Below are 18,096 nucleotides of genomic sequence, written 5' to 3'. Positions count from 1 at the left end.
AGAGACCTGGCCGGGCTCCGTCCTTCAGCGGTGGAAGTGGAACGGCCAAGGAAGGGCCTTCAGCTTGCCGCTGGGAGTGGCGCAGCGTGACTGAGTTAACCTGTCTGTCTTCCCTGTAGCATGTCGACGGCAGCTTCTCTGTGAAACCTTTAAAGCAGAAGCAAATTGTAAGTCTGGTAGAAGTATCATGGCCCCTTTTGATTTAAAAGACACATAAACTCCCACTCTCCGGAGGGATCCTCTGGGCTCTGGGAAGTCTGGTCTACTGCATCGGGTGTGTGTGTGCCCCCACCAAGTTGCAGTGTTGACTTGTAGCCCCACGCTGTGTCTGGCTTGATAAGGTCTGTTTGCGTCCATAGGGCTACTTCTGAACATACCACTTCTGAACATATTGTGAGGTCTGACTCTGGTCACTCTTGTGTGGCTGGTGATGGGTGGGTCCAAAGTGTTTTTGTCTGGGGAGGGGGATGGTAAGGTGGGCACAGGGTACGGTTGCCTGACCTGTATACAAGTTGGCTCCATGCCCCCTGGTGAGCAGAACCACTGGATTCCCCCCTGCCCCCCACCACCACATGGCCCCGGGTACTGGATGGGTTGGGCAGGAAGCAGGTTCTCTGCTATTCTCCTAGCACTGGGCCTACTCCCTGAGGAGCAGGTGGACAGAATTTCAAACCACACCTGCTCTGGACCCGAGCCCAGCCCCTGGGAAGTGGTGTTGGGCCAGGTGGGTGCAGCGGAGCCCTTGAGTGGGAGCTGGCAGGTGCCCAGATTCCTGTCTGTTCTGCAGGTGGACCGGGTCAGCTACCTGCTGCAGGAGATCTACGGCATCGAGAACAAGAACAACCAGGAGACAAAGGTACGCGCTTAGGCTGACATTTGCTGGGACTGCAGGAGGACTTCACTCCCCAGCTTCCTTTCCACCTGCATGGAAGATGACTCCCAGAGGGGCTTGCCCCCGGCCCGCCCCCGGCCCTGGCCAGGGCCCTGTCAGCTGGTGGCAGATGAGCTAGTCCCCCTGTGTGCCTTCCCCAGGAGGCCCTGGGACCCCAGACTCCCATTTTACCTTAATTGTTTGTTCTATTTTTATTTATTTATTTTTTAAAGATTTTGCTTATTTGAGAGAGAGAGAAAGAAAGAGGTATTGATCACAAGCAGTGGGGAATGGTAGAAAGAGAAGCAGACTTCCCACTGAGCAGGGAGCCCAATGCGGGACTTGATCCTAGGACCCTGGGATCGTGACCCAAACTGAAGGCAGATGCTTAACAGATTAAGCCACCCAGGTGCCCATTTTTTCTTAATTTTTCAAAGTTAGTAGAGAGGGGCACCTGGCCCTTGGGGTTGGTGGGTTGATGCAGTTCTTGATCATGGGGTTATAGATTCAAGCTCCCATTGGGAGTAGAGATGACTTAAAAATATTAACAATAATGAATGAATAAATAGACGAGTTAACAGAGTCTGTAGGCATTTAGTTCTTTTTCCAGCAAATTCCCTGACTTGTTAACATCATTGGGTCGCCAACCGGCAGGTGGGGAGGGACAGCCTGGCATTAGGGCTCCTTCCCACCCCGTCAGGGTGAGCCACTGCTGCCCCTGCCAGCCGACCTGTCCCCCATCCGCACGTAGCAGGAGCGTGTGGCTGACAGAGCCGTGGTCTGGCCCGGCCAGGGTAGGGTGGCAGAGAATCAGCCTGTACCCTTGTCATCATTTGAAAGGCACGGGGAAACTGTCATCTCTTTTTAAATGTTTTTGGAAGTCTTAACACGTGAGCTTCTGGGACAGCTGGGACCGGCTGAAAGCCGGAAGTCAGGGCAGTTTGGTCAGGCCCCCGTTCTCCGAGGCTAGCTCGCGGTATTCGTGCGCTCACGCCGCAGGTGGCCCACTGTCCCTAAGCGGCCCGCGTGCACGTTTCCACCTTGGCTGGCCGTCTGTCGGATCCGCCCCGTGCCCGATGGCACAGATCACGCACTCACAGCGTAGCCACTTGGAGACAAGGGGGCAGAGCCAGCTTCCGGCCACACCTGGGGTATGGAAACAGGTGGTGGGGCTGTTGTTCGTGGACTCTTGATCCAGATGCTAATTAGATAAGTTAGACTTACCAGATTTTTCCAGTTTCAGCCCAGTAAGTGGGTACGCTGTGCAGGACACGATCTGAACTGTTGGGTCTTTCCCATGTTTTCTCTGTGGTTCTGATGAGTAGAACGAGACCGGAGTGTTCTTGGTGGGGCATAGATCCCTGTCTCTCTCCTGGGGCAGGCACAGGCTGGGTCAGCTCTGGGCCGTGTCTCCTGAGGACTGCTGCTCCACCGGGACCTTCCTCTGCTCACTGGTTTCCCTCTGGGGAAGCAGGGGACAGCCAGCGGGGCGGCCAGGGACAGGAACACCTCCCTGCCCCATCCCTGTCCCAGCTCTCGCCTGTGGTCCTTGGGAACCCGCTGACGCTCAGACCCTCGGTGTCCCCCTGCAGCCCTCAGACGAGGAGAACAGCGACAACAGCAACGAGTGTGTGGTGTGCCTGTCAGACCTGCGGGACACGCTCATCCTGCCGTGCCGGCACCTGTGCCTGTGTAACTCGTGTGCGGACACGCTGCGCTACCAGGCCAGCAACTGCCCCATCTGCCGGCTGCGTGAGTGGGGCCGGGGGGCTGTCAGCTGCCTGCCCTGGGCACAGCAAGCTTGATGCCATACTGGGTGCGGGTGGTGGGGACCCACAGCAACCATGCTGGCGCGTGCGCGGCTGACATCTTCCAAAATTTAGACTTTGGAGTTAATGGCTGGGAAGGATGTGGCCAAGTGGGAGCTTGTGGTGAAATTGGACCTGGACAGACACTGGCCAGCAAATCCAGTCTTGATGTGTTATGTGGAAAATGTTTTTTGATTTAAAAAAATAGTCCCGGTGAGGTGGAAAGCTGACTGAGGGATAGGTTCTTGGGAACCCTGTAGACATTTTCTCCAAGTTAATTCCGGTTCAAGTGTTTGTCGTCCGGTGGAGGGAATCTAAACATTCTCAGGGCAGAACAAATCCCACTGGGTCAAAATGAGCATCAGGCTGGTGGGTGGGTCCTGGCAGTGAGGGAGCCTAGGCTGTGGGAGAGAAGTGAGCCCACCGTGGGTGCTGTGGGTTTCCATTTGGTGGGGAAAGGATAGCTTTTTGGAAAAAGCCTTCCTGCCCTTTTACCCCTTGGTGCGCCAGTCAGCGTCCCTGGGGCCGCCTGGGAGTCCTCGTGCCTCACCCTGCACCCCGGAGTCACTGCGCAGCCGTGCGGCCCCCAGTGCCACACCTGTCTTGTCGCTGTCTTGGGGCTCACAGCTAGTAAGGGGTGGGTGGGTCTAAACGGGTTGTCCTTCTGGGAGAGACAGCTGCGTGCAGGGGCCACAGGGCAGGCCGGGCATGTGGCAGTGGAGGATGAGGCTGTGGGGTCGTGGGGGTCCAGAGCCCAGCCCTGATGAGACCTCAGGGGTTGGTGGGGGAACCAGCAGGGGGCTGGTGTGCCAGCCCTGGAGGGTCAGGTAGCAAGGCCAGTAGCCTCTCCTCTGTGAGGGACAGGCGAGGAGCCGGGGAGCAGGAGCTAAACGCCAGCCTTCCCCACGGACCCTGTCTCCCGGGAGTGGAGGCCTAGGGGCCCAGATGGGCTGGGCAAGCTGGGCCGGGGCCCTTGTCTCTGAGCCTGCAGCCTGAGGCAGCTGCCATCAGAGCTGCGGACGTGGGTGCCCCAGCGGGTGCTGGTACAGTGTGCGGCTGTTGACGGCGTGCGCGACCTGCACTTTTCATCAGCGTTACCCTCTTGTTAGGGAAGCTGATGGTCCAGGACGACCAGTAGCCTGCACCCTAACTTACTTTCCCAATTGGTGCTGCTGGTTTTCCTGAGTAGAGATCGTCCTGTCAGGGGCATTCACATACGTGTGTCTGCTTGCCCTTGGTATGATTTCCAGGAAGAGACTGGCCAGTGTCCAGGGCGCACTGTGTGCTTTTAGTTGGTCGCCAGGTGTGACACAGACGCACCATCATTGCGTGGTCCAGGGTTTGGCCTGTGGGAGGCTAGTGGCACCCTGCCCGCTGCCCCAGAAGTTCCACCTGAACTGGGGTCATGCACTCTTGGCCTCACCTGTCTCCCTTCTGGGCGTTCTCGTGTGACTCTGTTTGCCTCTGATTTGGAGACTTAGCTTATTCTAGGACCTCCAATGGGAGGGGGTGGCCAATGTCCCTGGAGCCCCAAGGGGCTCAGTGGTGCTGGAACCGGCTGCCCCTTGTCTGATGTGAGCCCTTTCCTCTGCCACAGCCTTCCGGGCCCTTTTGCAGATCCGGGCGGTGAGGAAGAAGCCGGGAGCCCTGTCCCCCGTCTCCTTCAGCCCTGTTCTGGCCCAGAGCATGGACCATGATGAGCATTCAGTAAGTGCCTTTTTCCTCTGTGTTGGGGGGGTGTGGGGCAGAGAGGAGGGTGTCTGGAGGAAGCCCCTGCCCACTTGCAGAGCCCATCAGGTGTCTGGATGCCCTCAGGGCTTACCTTCGTGTTAGGACGGCTTTAGGTTCCCAGTGGGGCCATGTTGAGAGGCCCTGGTTGGGGGCTGAAAGGAAAGGCAGGGCCAGACTGTCTGCCTCTCCCTGCCTGCTGGCTCTCTCCATCCTCATCTGCCTGGTGGGCCAGCCTTGTCCCCAGAGGTGGTGGTGAGGTTGAAGGGGTGACCTAGGCTGGGCTCAGTGAGCCTCAGCTCTCGAGAGTGTTGTAGTTTCTCCGAGAACAAGGGCCATCTAATGGCATGCAACCCTGCCTCAAATTTGAATATCCATCACCGTCATTCAACCTGCCAGACAGCCAGGGCCACTGTGTGGGTTCTAGGAGGTGAGGTCCCACCCAGCGGATGCCTGTCCCATGTTCCTCCCCCCCCCACCACACACACTCTGCCCACTGAGAGGTGGTGCCCAACCTGGACACGGGGGCAGGGAGCGCCTTGACAGCCACCCACCTCACTTACTTCCTGGGAAACTGGGAGGTAGAGCTTGTAGGCATGTGAGGGAAGATGGACTTGGGCTTTGGGGAGAGAGATGGCTTTCTGCCTCAAGAGATAGGCGGACAGAGAGAGACGAAGAGACCCAGAACTATAGGCAGAGACAGAGAAAGACATGGAGAGAGATGGGCAGAGACACAGAGTCACAGAGACATGGAGAGAGACCCAGACCTGGATGAGAGTAGAAAAGTAGGTACTGAGACATTGGCAGAGAGACACGATGAGACAGATGGGGCAGGATGGGGAGGCTGGCGTGGGCGGGCAGGACAGGCAGGGGCAGCCCTAGGTCTGGAGCTCCTGGGCCCCAGCTGGCCCCAGCTGTTCGCAGCCAGTGGGTCCGTTGTTGGACTCAGTGATTCTTAGAGGAGAAGGACCCACACCCTGTGGTTCTTGCATCCACGAGATGGCCTTCTGCCCTGGGCCAGGGGGTGATGTGTTTGGCCTCTATGGTGATTCCAAATATTGGGCCAGTGTTTACAAGTCTGGACATTTCCTTAAGACTCAGATTTTTGGCTTCTCTTTTGAAATTTGAAGCTGTGGTTGTGTACCTGGAGCAGACGCAAGGCCGCCTCAGAGATGGGGTCCCCATCACCCCCACTTTTCCTGGCCAACCAGACTGTGTGTTTTGCCTGCTGGGTCCCTGTCGGTATCAGGGCTTCCTCCTTCTGAAACAGCCCTCCGGTGAATTTGGTGTTGGGCTGGATTTACAAACACTGAATATTTTTTCCAGCAATGCGGTTTTAGTGGAGAGAGGAGTGGCCCTAAGATGTGATTTGTTCCTGGGATTGGAGTCATTGTTCTGCAGGATGGGAGCTCGGGGATAGATGGTGGGTTTTCTTACTCCTTGTGTGTGCCCCTCGATCCCAGGCCCTGCCCTGGAGTCTGAGCATCCGGCCTGATCTTCCCACATTTACCCTCTTATCCTGAGAGAGCGGAGATGCCGCTCACACTACTGGGCAGACGGGTTTGGGTTGCTTGCTTCCCGTGTCCCGGAGGGCCTGTGCCTTCCCCTGCAGAGGGTTAAGGTAGCCGAATGAATGGGCTCCTGTGCTCTGCCACATTCCCTGTATAAGCAGTTTCCATGTAGTGCCACAGAGATCCCAGATTTTCTTCAGTGACACCATTAAGATCATTGAGGAGCGGGGGCGATTTGGGGCTGGTTTTTTGCCCCGGCTGCTTCTGGTTGGACATTGGTGATAAGTTCATGAGGCAGTGCTGAGCCTCCTAGAGGGACAGGGGGCGGTGTCCCTTTCCCCTGCTCAGCTGGGCCCACCATGGGGAACGCCTGGCCAGCCTCATGCCTCTGCTGGCCAGGACCACCTTCTTGGGGTGACCCAGGCCATGAGTGGGCAGTGGGATAGGGACGGGCTCGACCAGTGGCAGAATTCCTGGGAGTTGCATTGATGTCTGGGCCCAGGCCCTGCAGAATCTGCACTTGGCCAGGTCCCCGGACTTCACGTGTAGGTTACACTTGCCAAGCACAGGCTCACGGCACCCCTAGAGGCCAACAAACCTGGGAGGCCCCTCAGCTCCAGCGCCGTTTGGGGGGGTGGCAGTCATAAAACGTATGATTTTTATCTTGACAGTGTCCCTTTAAAAAATCAAAGGCGCACCCCGCCTCACTGGCCAGCAAGAAACCTAAAAGGGAAACAGTAAGTGTGTTTGGCCCTATGGCCACATCTTTGCCCCATGCCTTAATGATTCAACCAATGACAACTGTGGGAAGTCATTTTCACCCCAGGCTACCGTGTTTGGTTAATTTAATCTGTCAAATCCACTCTCCCCAGTCCCGGCGTCCCTGCCCTGGAAGGGAGTTTTGTGGAACAAGCAAAGCTCAAGGTCTGTCAGCAAAAAGCCGGTGTCTCTGACCCCGCTGTCAGGCGGCAGCAGCGCCGGCCTTGGGCCGCCCCTTCTCGCCAGCTCTGCTTCTGCCCGTGGTCCCCAGTGGCCTCGTTTCCCTTTTTTTTCTTGCTGGCAGTGGAATGATGTTGGAGGTGGAACTCACTTGCTAGTTTTTGCAAACTGTCTTCCTCGCGCTTGCTTGTCGTCCCGCATCCCCTGCTCTTTCCCCCTTGGATGTTAGCTCTTTGGGCCAAGGATGTGGTTTTCTGGCATTTTCCCTGCATCTCAGGGAGCAGGTGGGGGCCTCTACCTGGGCCTCTACTGACCCTTGTGGTCCCTTGGCAGAACTTAGGTGGAAGTCCCTGGAAGCCCAGCCCCGAGATGGAGGTTTTTCCAGTTTGGAGGATGAGGAGGTTCATAGTATTACTGGCCTTTAAGTGGAAGGCGCGCTGGGAGCAGATGCAAGGGTCCATGGGCCCAGGTGACCAGGGGACTCAGGAGGTGCTCGCTGAGGGCAGGGAACCCTTACCCTGGCTCCTCTGCCTTCCTCTGGTCCCATCGCCGCCCTGGAAGGCAGCCCTCCGTCCTCCCAGCAGAGCGGGCATGCAGGCGGGGGCTTCACCCTGGGAGCACTGCTGGGCATTTGCCCTTTGCCTTGTGTAGTGAGAGCGAGGCAGGTGGCTGTCCCACCTGCACAACAGCCTGATGGCCTAACATCTCCCAGCAGCTGGGCACCTCCCCACACTAACCCTAAAGCGAGACTCGGGCTATTGATTTGCTCCACTCCTAGCAAGAGGAAAGACTGGTTCTGAACCAGGGGTGCCCATTAGAACCATCTGGAACACGTGTCCCCCTCAGTAGATGCTTGTTCCAGGCACACAGAGGATCTCGAGTTGGGCCAGATGCCTGTGTTGGGCAAAGCTCCCTGTGGGGCCAGGCCCTCCCTGGTCTAGAACACATGCAGCTCTATTGGCCTCTCCCGCCTTTGGCATGGCTTTGCTCTCCACCCGCTCCTGAGCCTCCTTTCTCTCTCTGAGCCCTCACTCTCCACCCGTGCCAGGCAGGAACAGAAAGCCAGGTAGGGGCTGGCCGAGACCAAGGGTTGGGGGGGGCTCTTCTAGGTGGCCTCTCTTCCTTCATCTGCGGCAGAGTGGGCCATTCGGGCATCCCAGGCTGCGTGCTACAGCTGACGGCTGAGAGAGCCCTGGGGAGGTGCTCTGGAGTTCTGGGCGCCCCTCTGAGGGAGGGGGATTTAGGTCCCTGGAAGGTGGAGTGGACAGGAGATGGTCAGAAGGCAGTTTCGGGGGAGTAGCATGTCCCTGGGGCACAAGGCCAGCGTCTAGGGTTTTGTGGCCCAGGGCAGCGGACGGGGAGCGTGGCCAGCCCATCCCTCACCCACTCTTGTCCCCACAGAGCTCTGACAGCATCCCACCTGGCTATGAGCCCATCTCCCTACTTGAGGCGCTCAACGGCCTTCGGGCCATCTCCCCGGCCATCCCTTCAGCCCCCCTTTATGAAGAGATCACCTACTCAGGCGTCTCAGATGGCCTGTCCCAGGCCAGTTGTCCACTTGCGGGGATGGATCGAATCCTGGAAAGCAGCCACCAGAAGGGCAAGCCAAGGAGCAAATCCCCTGACAGGTGAGGCTGGTTGCCGGGATTCCCTCTGGGGTGTGGTATGTGGGAACCCACACGTCTGCTCCGTGGCGAGGGTCGGGGAAGCATGTGGTATATCATGTAAGAAGTGCAAAGCAGGGGCCACCTGGGTGGCTCAGTTTGTTCACGATCTGACTTCAGCTCAGGTCATGATCCTGGGATCCCGGGATGCCGGGATCGGGCTCCACACTCCGTGGGGAGTCTGCTTGAGATTCTCTGTCACGCTCCCCCTGTTCACATGCACGCTCCGTCGCTTTAAATAAATATAACACTAAGAAAACAAAGAAGTACAAAGCCGGTGTATTTGCGGCATTAGTTTTAGAATGTTTTGTTGGGTGATTCACCACAGTGACTCCCAGAACCAGTAGCAGGTTAGGTTACAGCTAAGGTCAGTTAGAGCAAAGGACACAGAACACAGCAGCTGGAAAGATGCCCTGGGAGAGGCCACGAGTGCCCAGCGTCCGTCCCTGTCCCAGGCCACACAGGACACAGTGGGAGCCCCCTGAGTCTCAGGATCCCGGGACGTCCTAGGGGCTGTCGCATGGGCACATCCTGCTGGGTGAACAGCTGTGGCACCAAACCCGGGCCGCCACGAAACCAGGAGCATGTTGGTGCCCTTGTTGTGCCCAACAAGCAGAGAGTCTGGTCATGCTTCTGCTGGACAGATGCGAGACATGTGCTCCCTCTTGTCACACGTGTGTTTATTTTTTAACTTAAATTCAAGTTCGTTTCAGAGGAAGGGTTCAGTGGCTCCTCAGTTGTACACAGCACCCCGCGCTCATTCCGTCACACGCCCGCCTTCCTGCTCGGGCCCCCAGTCGCCCCACCCGACCCACCTCCCCTCCAGCAGCCTCCGCTTTGTTCCGTGATTAAGACTCACATGGTTTGTTTCCCTCTCTGATTTTATCTTATTTTTTTCTCCCTTCCCCTATGATCCTCTGTTTGTTACTTGAATTCCACATAGAAGTGAGATTGAATGATAATTGTCTTTCTCTGTTGGACTTACTTGCTCTGCACGATACCCTTGGTTTCTTTACGCGTTCTGTTTTTTTAAGAAAAGGTGGAAGTTTTGTAAAACCCCCCACGCCGCAGCGACTTGCACACGTGGCCGGGCCTCTCCAGATCCAGAAAGAAGCATGGGGTTTCTCCTGCCCCCATCCCCTGCCCCCCACTCCCGGGCTTTACCGCTGTGATGCTCTCCTCCCCCTGGAACCACAGAGCCGGGGTCAGGCCCGTGCCTCCGAGACTGTCCAGCCGCCATCCTCTGGCAGACAGTGCCCCCCGGCGCACGTGCCTCCCCCCGGGCCCTCCGGGTGTGCAGTCTCACCCACGGGCACCGTTGGCCGTGGTGGGCTGGTGTTTATCCTCCGCACGTCCTCCCATCCTCCCCTCCTGTCTTCTCTGTCCCCAGCACCCTGCGGTCTCCGTCGTCCCCCATCCACGAAGAGGATGAGGAGAAGCTGTCCCAGGACTCAGACGCACCCCCCCCGCTGAGTGGGGCGGGGCTGGCGCTCAGCAGCTCCCCCGAGGTGAGCCCCTTCTGTCACCCTGTCCCCAGTGCCTGTGGGGGTGAACTCCATACCTGGGGCGAAGTGTGCCCCGTCCCCCTCCGCCACTTGCTCATGGGCCAGCCTCAGCCGATTTCCTCATCTGGGGGGTGCGCCTCATTTCGGGGCAGGGCCGGGGGTCTGCGCGGGAAATCCCGGCCTGGCGGCCCCGGAGCTGCAGGCGCTCTTTGTCCTTGTCTTCTAGAGCTTTGTCACGGAGGAGGCGGACGAGGCGGCGGCCCTGAAGCAGGGTAAGCTCTCTGCCTGAGGAGCGTGTGCAGCCTCGATGTAGGGAGGCCTCCCGGGAGACTTTGCTGCGGTTCTGGGGAGTGCAGGCCGGCTCCCTCCTGGGCGTCCCACACTCCTTACTGCAGGCTCTCCCCGTGCACAGCCCCCGGTCGGCCTGGTTTTCCTTCACGCCCAGCCAGTGCTTTGCAGCGGCCATCATTCCGCAGGCAGCCAGCTGCTCACGTGTGTCCCGTACGGGCTGCCCCTTTGGCGCCTGGAGAGACTCAGGGTCCCTCCTGGGGCTGTGCGCTGGACCGCCGGTGCAGGTGCACAGCTTAGCCAGGCCCCTCCTCTGCGTGTCCCTGGGTCTGCCTTGCACCTGTCCGGAGTGGGGGGCTTTAGCACAGAGAGCCTGCTGGGGCTTGAGTCCCACCTGCCACTAATAGGCCCTGACCTCCCAGTGGTTGTGGTATATAATGGGGTGCCTCCCCCTGCCGGCTTGGGGGGCGTGGCAGGAGGCTCACAGCCATTTTTTTTTTTTTTTTAAAGATTTTATTCGTTTATTTATTTGACAGAGCACAAGCAGAAGGAGGGGCAGAGGGAGAAGCAGGCTCCCCGCAGAGCAGGGAGTCCGATGTGGGGCTCTGTCCCAGGACCCCGGGGTCATGACCTGAGCCGAAGGCAAACGCTTTATGGCTGAACCACCCTGGCACACACACCCACCCCCAGCCATTTAATTGGGAGGTGACAGGCAGAAAGTAGCCGTGGCTGGCTGGCTGGCATGATAGGGACCCTGGAGTAACCTGCTGCCACCTTGTTGCTGTGACCTCCTCCTTACTAGCAGGCTCCCCAGCCAGCATTGTGCTGCTTTGACCTGTGTCCCTCCCAGGAGCAGGCTCCCCACCTCAGAATGGGCCCGACCCTCTCTTGCCATTCCTTCCTTCCTGGGCAGAGCCTGTGCCCGTCCCAGGGCCCGAGACCCCCCTTCTGCTGGAGGGGACCTGCTGCTCCTGTCTGACGCGGGCCACACTAGCTCGCCACTGCAGGGCGCGTGGCCCAGGTGGAAGGAGAAACAGGAGATGTTCAATCTATTACCTTCTTGTTTTTGTAAACAGGAGTATGTAGTGTTTCTGTCATGAAGAACAAAACCCCAAACAGGGTTGGGAGAGGAGAGTAGTAAAGAAGAGCAAACCTTGGCCTCTCAGGCCCTGAGCACAGAGGAGGGAGTCGGGGTAGGGTCTGGCCCGCAGCTGCTGCAGAGCCTTCAGGGAGGGAAGACAGGATCCTGGGGATCTTGACCAGAGGGTCAATGACCACCTTCTGCCTATAGGCCTCTGACCTGCCCCGTCCTCTGCAGGGAGCCGAGTGCCATCCTTTGAGAATGTCCTACAGGACGGCAGCCCTGAGGCCTGCAGCCACGGCCAGCCCCGCCTGCCCGCCGATGTCTACCTGCCAGGTAACCGCACTGGGCAGTCGGGCTGGGGGGTGGGTATACTGTCACTGTCCGTCCACATGGAGTGTGCAGTGACTGTCCTCATGGAGCTGGGGGTCTGGCTGGACTGGTCATGGAGGGGCTGGCTTGTCAGGAGCCCAGGTTTCTCTCCCTGGCTCTACCCACACTCCTTCCATTGACCCCAAAGCACAGCCAGACCCTGGCCACACATTTACCCCCTGCAGCCGCTTGCTGTCTGGGGCAGGGCCTGTGCGTGAGGCCCCTTCTCACCTAGAGCCACTTTAGCATCAGGAAGGCCGGAGGGACTGCTTGTCCTTCTTTCCATCCACCTCCTGCTTGGGGCCTGGTAGGCAGATCTAGCCCCGCTGCTATCTCCCACTCTTACTTCACCCATGGGCCCAGTAGGCCCTGTTCGGGTACCCCAACAGCAAGGCCTTGGCCCCAGGGAGCTACACACACAAAGCCACCTGTGTGCCCCAGGCCTGACGCAGGCCACCAGTCCTCCGCCTCCTGCCTGAGGGGCTGACGGCCCAGGTGAAGCCGCACATCGCAAGCCGGGGCTGGCAGGCCAGGTGGGGTGCCGGGCACCTGCAAGGCCCAAGGGCAGTGGGGGAAGGGCCTTGCTTCTCTGCCCCCCGCCCTTTTTAAAGATTTATTTATTTATTTATTTGACAGAAATCACAAGTAGGCAGAGAGGCAGGCAGAAAGTGGGAGGGAAGCAGGCTCCCAGCTGAGGAGAGATCCCGATGTGGGACTTGATCCTAGGACCCTGGGATCATGACCTGAGCCGAAGGCAGAGGCTTTAACCCACTGAGCCACCCAGGCACCCCTCTGGCCCTCTTTTTCAAAGGCTTCTGCCCTCCTGCTGGCTGCCCCCAACTCCTTTCTTCTTTGTTCCTGTGGGTCAAGATACTCCGCTTTAAGTCCTGGGCTCCAAAGATGGGGGACAGGAGTCGGGGGCCCTCAGAGACTTGTGCCTGCTGCCTGTTAAGATACCATCTGAGGAATAAATAAAATCTTTAAAAAGAAAAAGAGGGGCCCCTGGGTGGCTCAGTGGGTTAAAACCTCTGCCTTCGGCTCAGGTCATGGTCCCAGTGTCCTGGGATCGAGCCCCACATCGGGCTCTCTGCTCAGCAGGGAACCTGCCTCCTCCTCTCTCTCTGCCTGCCTCTCTGCCTACTTGTGATATCTATCTGTCAAATAAATAAATAAAATCTTTAAAAAAAAGATACCATCTGAGGATCTAAAATCAAGATAAATAGCCATTATGCCCTCAAAGTCTGGCCGGTGCCATGTGGCTAGTAAGCACCTTTGCCCCGCCGCCTGCCCTAGTTCTCGGTGACCCATGCAGTGGGCCTGGCTGTGATGTGCTTTGGTTTGAAGGTGTCTTGTCCCGCCCACCCCAGCATCTGGATAAGCAGTGGGCTGTGCAGACAGAGGGTCCGGTTAGCCCAGAGGGTGGCATGGTCATCAGGGGTAGCAAGGGCAGTAAGTGCCATCAGTACTTATGCCCCCCCCCAAGAGAAACCCATGGGTGAAAGCCATGTTTAGGACCAGCGTCCCATAGAGCAACAGAAAATTCCAGTAAGTTCTTTCAAGGAACTTCAGTGATTTCCATATAATTACAAGCTTCGGGGGGATGGGGAGAGCCCAGAGAGGGACTTCCTAGAAGCACAGGCAAGAATTGTGATCCTGTGGTTGAAGCGATACCTTGAGCGCACCCAGCAGTGCCAGTCCCTGCCCCGCAGTGTCTGGAGGTCAGAACAGGGGACACCAGGCTCTCTGCCTCTCTCACTCCCCAACCCCAGGCCAGTGATGTGCCTCCTTCAGCTCCACAGGTGGGGGGCGGGCAGGCCAGCTGTGGAGGGGCTAATGGAGAGGCTGAAATCTGTGTTTGGGGCAGCAGAAGCCTGAATCCAGCCACAGAGCTGTGGGCCCACTGGAGCCCATGGGGAGGGCGATACTGAGGCTCTGGGGCCCACACCCGCTACCCCCCGGCTTGTGCACACTGTGTGCTGTGCCCTGGGCACCGCCATGTGCATCGAGGGGCTGCTCCCCATGGGCATTGCCGATGGTACCTGGGGGCTGGGCAGGGGGCCTTGCAGACGTGCATACCGTCTTAAGCGTACATGTACCTGTCTTCCTTTATTCCTGAGCCGGCACGTTCTATCCTGCTACAGGGTCTCGCTTAGCAAAGAATGCTAAACGTCTTCCACATCGGGGTGTGTTCGAGAACGGGGACGTGCACTCGGTTGTCTTTGTTCTTTATGGCAGCTGCACAGCTGTCCCTAGAGGGACAGGCACGGTGTAGCGAACCTTCGTGTTCTCAGTGTTGATAGGGGGATGATGAGGAGGCTGGGCAGATCCGTGTGGGAAAGCTAGATGTGGGCGGTCCTGTGGGGCGGGGGCCCCCCGGGATCCCCCTTCCTCAGGGTGAACCCCACCTGCCCAGATCTCTGCCCTGTGCGCGCTTCCCTGGGCTGAGTCCCTCTGCGTTGGGCTGTGGCCCGTGCTCTGTTCTCCTTTATTTCAGCACGTGAGTCTATGGGCATTTAGTCCCATGTGTCCCCCCCAGGCAGTCTTGTCTTAAAGCAGTGCATTCACTGCAGAATGTGCGGGTCTGTCAGTGCTTTGCTAACTGAGCTTCCATCTCTCTCCTCCTTTGCACAGCCCTGGGGCCTGACTCCTGCTCTGTTGGTATAGAGGAGTAAGCTGGTACGTGATCGCCTGTGTCCCTGTCGCGGGGTGGCTCTGAGGGGCATCCTAGATGGTGCTGGACTGAGGACCTCCCCAGCTGCCTCTCCCTCTCCTGCTCCCTCCCTGCGGGTGCCTTGCCCTTTTCTGGGCTTCTTCCACATCCGTGTCTTCCCTGGGGTCTTGAATTCTGAATCCAGAACTCTCCAAACGTGCTACACCTTTGCTCCTAAGAGGTGGTCCCTAGGGGTATGACATTGGCCGACTTTTGGAGCCAGAGCTCTTTCTGTCTGGACTAGGTGGCCCAGGCAGGCTTTGTTAGCCTTTAAGGTCCTAGGAATGGTGACTTAGTCCTTGCTGAGACACCCCCGTTGCTGCTGACTAACCTGTCCCCCAGCCTACCTGTGGAACTTTCCAGAATACCAGCACATGGCTGAAATCCATGTACTAGGAAGCCATGGGAGGTTGATCTCTCCCTGATTGGGAAATGCCCTCCACCTGGGTGACCTTGCCAAATGACCGCTCCACGGAAGGTCATTCAGAGCGCCGGCCGGCCGGCCGGGTGACTGCGTTTAGGACCTTCTTCCCCTCCTTCACGTGACAGTAGTGGTTCTGGAAGTCCGGTGGTGGAGAAGCCGGTGCCTTCAGTGGCCCAAGCTTTCCCAGACGTGCGTGGGGTGGAGTGCTCCCGCAGGGCCTCTGGCCCATCCTGGCAGTGAGGGCCCAGCGGCCCCTGCGGGGAGATGCGCCCCAGGCTGGTGTGCGGCCTTCCTCCTGGCCAGCTGTCCCGAGCTTCCGTGTCTGTCCGCTCATTCTGACACCTGCATTTATGTCCTCGCACGAACTCTTCTTCTGCTTGAATGTTTCTTCTGACAAATATTCATCTCTATTGAAGTCGGGCCCAACACTTTTATAAAGTCGGCCCTGGTTTCCCTGTCCGTGGATGTTGAGTGCTGTGATCAAGGTGAAGCTTCCAGAAGTAGAAAATGCACAGAGGTCAGGCTGAGCTCCAGAGAACTGTATTTTGCCTGTAGGCTGCATGGCAGAGCTGACGCCCCACACAAAGCCACCTAAGAAATTAGTTCCTTCACTTCAGCGTCTGTGTCATAGGTGACGGGGCAGACGCACCCCTTGGTTTGTGATTTGAAGGCTGTCCCCGTGGAGCCCGTATTCAGTGGATGGGCGGCGGGCAGCCGTCCCTCTGTAGCTCTGGTAGTTGTGCCTGTCACTTGCTGCTATGGGCTTGTGTCACCGGGGGCATCCTCTGTCCAGGGACAGAGTCCCTTGTGGCATCAGGAGGCCTCTGAAGAAGGCAGGGTAGGGCTCTGGGGTCTGCTCTGAGCACAGAGTTGTCTCCAGGTCCAAGTGCACTCTCCTCTGCCTGGGCTTGCCCGAGTCCCGGTCTAATTCGGTAGTGAAGGATAGTGACTGGTCAGATCCCAGGAAGCAGGGGCCAGGTGAGGGAGGAGGCCCCAGGGGCAGGAGCCCATGGCACCCGTTGCATTCCATTTGGGGCATCAGCTGGTGCTGTTGCGTGGGTTCTGTTCCAGGAGAGACAGGCCCCCCTTTACTCTGCTGAGGCTGGAGTTCTAGGTCTCTGTGTGGTCCTGCCACAGACACACAGTGTAGGGGGTGCTGGGTGGCCCTGCTCTCTTGGGGGGGGGGGTCATGGTTGGTGGAAGTTGAGCCCGATGGCTGAGTGGGTGACTGGGCCACCCATGACCACTTCTCCCTCTGCTCCTGTCCGCAGGATGGTCCACCTCCATGGAGACGCCCCACAGCCTCCGTACTGCTGGCCCACCCCGGCCTGACCCTGGGGCCACTGAGCTGACCCCACTTTGAGAGCCTGGCCAGGCTGGCAGCATGGAGCCCTTAGCTCCCCAGACTTTGCCGGGGGGGCCACCAGATTCTGCGTGACCCCTGGCCTCTCCCGTCTTGCACGCTCTGCGTGGCCGCTGGCTCTGAGGGGCCACACAACCCTTGATTGAAGAGCACAGTGGACTATCTCCTCTGACAAATTCCTTTTTCTACAGTCAATGTGTTTGTCAATGGTACAAGATGAAGGACAACAGCTTTCTGTTCTGGGCTCTGAGGTTTCCCCCAAACGCCCCATTGGCTCAGTGGCTGGGACTGGGGCCTGACCACCCACATGCAGCCTGGAGCAGCTTCTCCGAGCATCCTAGCTACTGGGGACTTGACATCCCAAGAACTCAGCACAAATTCTCCGAAGAAAAGTGTATTGGTGGGTGAGGTGGTGTCTTCACAGGAGATGTCCTAAGGGTCTTGTTGGCCGAGGTGGAAAGGAAGTGGGGTCTGAGTCATGGTCAATGAAGGAAACAGTGCCTGTCCCCTCCCCCCTGCGCCTGTGTCCTTGGCAGCCTGGCTGTTGCTATCCCGTGCCCTCTGCTGCTTCTTCCCCTTCCTGCTCCAGTCCTGGGGGGCAAGGCTGCCTCCCATAGCTACCCCTACTCACTCAGGCCCACTCAGCCCTTGGGGGCTGGGGGCTGGGTCTGACTGAGGGGCCGAGACAGCAGGTAGTGACTGGTGGCCCCTCTTGGCCCCGCGCGCCTTTTCTGAAGTGGCTTTGCTCATGGGGCAGGTGCCTGCAGGTGAGGGGCTTTCTGCTGGGTTCGTGGGGCTGCTGTCCACTTGCCCCAGTGAGGGATCTGAGTGGCTTCCCTGCTCCCTCTTGACCACCGAAGCGTCCCTTGGTTTTTCTTTGACTTGTTCTATCTGGGGTCCCTGTGGTGGACCGGCCTGGGGGATGCACGTGGCAGATCCTGTCTGAGGTGACCTTGCCTTTTTTTTTTTTTTTTTAAAGCAAAACTTTCTCGACGACAAAGGCAAAAAGGGGGCATCCAGCCCTGGTGTCCTAGGTGACAGCTGCCCAGCAGGGACCTTCCAGGTGGTTGGGTCTGTGCAGGTCCCGGAGGTGGGAAGACTTTCCTGGTCTGGGGTGAGGGGTGCAGAGCGGCCCGCTTCCTGAGGAGCTGCCCTGGGAAGGATGGTTCTGGGGCAGCCGGCAGTGGTCCGTGGAGCCCTGTGGCCCAGCCGGCCTGTGTGTGCAAAGCCCTGGCCCCCACCGCGGCACCCCCCTGTGGCTCGTTGCACAGTGTGCTCAGGAGAGAAACTAGCAGTAGGGGACTCATCTCTCCATTTGAGCCTGTGAGCAGAGTGCTGCCCTAGACACGGCTCTCAGACATGCACAGACTCCCTGGCTCCCCTGCCCTCCCCTGCTGCCCGCCATGTGCTCATGCCCGCGCGTACCCCGAGAGGTGCACACACCCGCACACGCAGCCTGGCTGCCTCCCTCCCGCCCCTTCCTGCTCCTGACCCACCAGCCCTGGCCTCTAACCGTTGGTATTGGTGCCAGTACTCTGTTTGAAGGCCAGGATGCAGACTGGCCTGTCTTGGACGTAATGTGCTATCATTTGATGTACTCTGATTGGCTAGTTTTGGTTCATTTTTACTGTATATTTATAGTAATAAAATCATGCAGCAATATCTTGTCCGCTCCTTCCTCTGCACATTGCTCTGAGGGACCTCGGCTGTTTCCTAGTCTGGAGGCAGGACGGCTGAGCGGCTCCTGGTGGCTCTGGGCACCCCCACTGCAGCACGAGCACGCCGTGTGTGAGATGTCAGTGACACGTGACTTCCAAGAGGACGACAGGGCA

At 58.4% G+C, this 18,096-nt stretch overlaps 1 protein-coding gene across 4 annotated transcripts in view; it reads left to right on the top strand.

The window, feature by feature from the left end:
- Nucleotides 1–17,235, top strand: part of MGRN1 (mahogunin ring finger 1) — a 50,348-nt gene extending 33,113 nt beyond the window's left edge. The window contains exons 8-18 of one of the 4 annotated variants that reach the window (XM_032843740.1): nucleotides 120–167; nucleotides 788–856; nucleotides 2,464–2,623; nucleotides 4,277–4,386; nucleotides 6,590–6,655; nucleotides 8,259–8,485; nucleotides 9,912–10,029; nucleotides 10,253–10,298; nucleotides 11,633–11,731; nucleotides 14,399–14,443; nucleotides 16,173–17,235. In XM_032843740.1, coding sequence (XP_032699631.1) covers nucleotides 120–167; nucleotides 788–856; nucleotides 2,464–2,623; nucleotides 4,277–4,386; nucleotides 6,590–6,655; nucleotides 8,259–8,485; nucleotides 9,912–10,029; nucleotides 10,253–10,298; nucleotides 11,633–11,731; nucleotides 14,399–14,439 — 984 coding nt within the window. In that variant the 3' untranslated portion in view covers nucleotides 14,440–14,443; nucleotides 16,173–17,235. The remainder of the gene's footprint in view (nucleotides 1–119; nucleotides 168–787; nucleotides 857–2,463; nucleotides 2,624–4,276; nucleotides 4,387–6,589; nucleotides 6,656–8,258; nucleotides 8,486–9,911; nucleotides 10,030–10,252; nucleotides 10,299–11,632; nucleotides 11,732–14,398; nucleotides 14,444–16,172) is intronic. The other 3 variants (XM_032843742.1, XM_032843739.1, XM_032843741.1) reach the window with 3 other exon arrangements.
- Nucleotides 17,236–18,096: the final 861 nt, after the last annotated feature.

The sequence above is a fragment of the Lontra canadensis genome, unplaced genomic scaffold (genome assembly GCF_010015895.1).
Source record: "Lontra canadensis isolate GAN:19392208 unplaced genomic scaffold, GSC_riverotter_1.0 scaffold143, whole genome shotgun sequence".
Lineage (NCBI taxonomy): Eukaryota > Metazoa > Chordata > Mammalia > Carnivora > Mustelidae > Lontra > Lontra canadensis.
The sequence above is the reverse complement of the archived record's forward strand: the minus strand, read 5'-3'. Positions and strand labels throughout refer to the sequence as shown.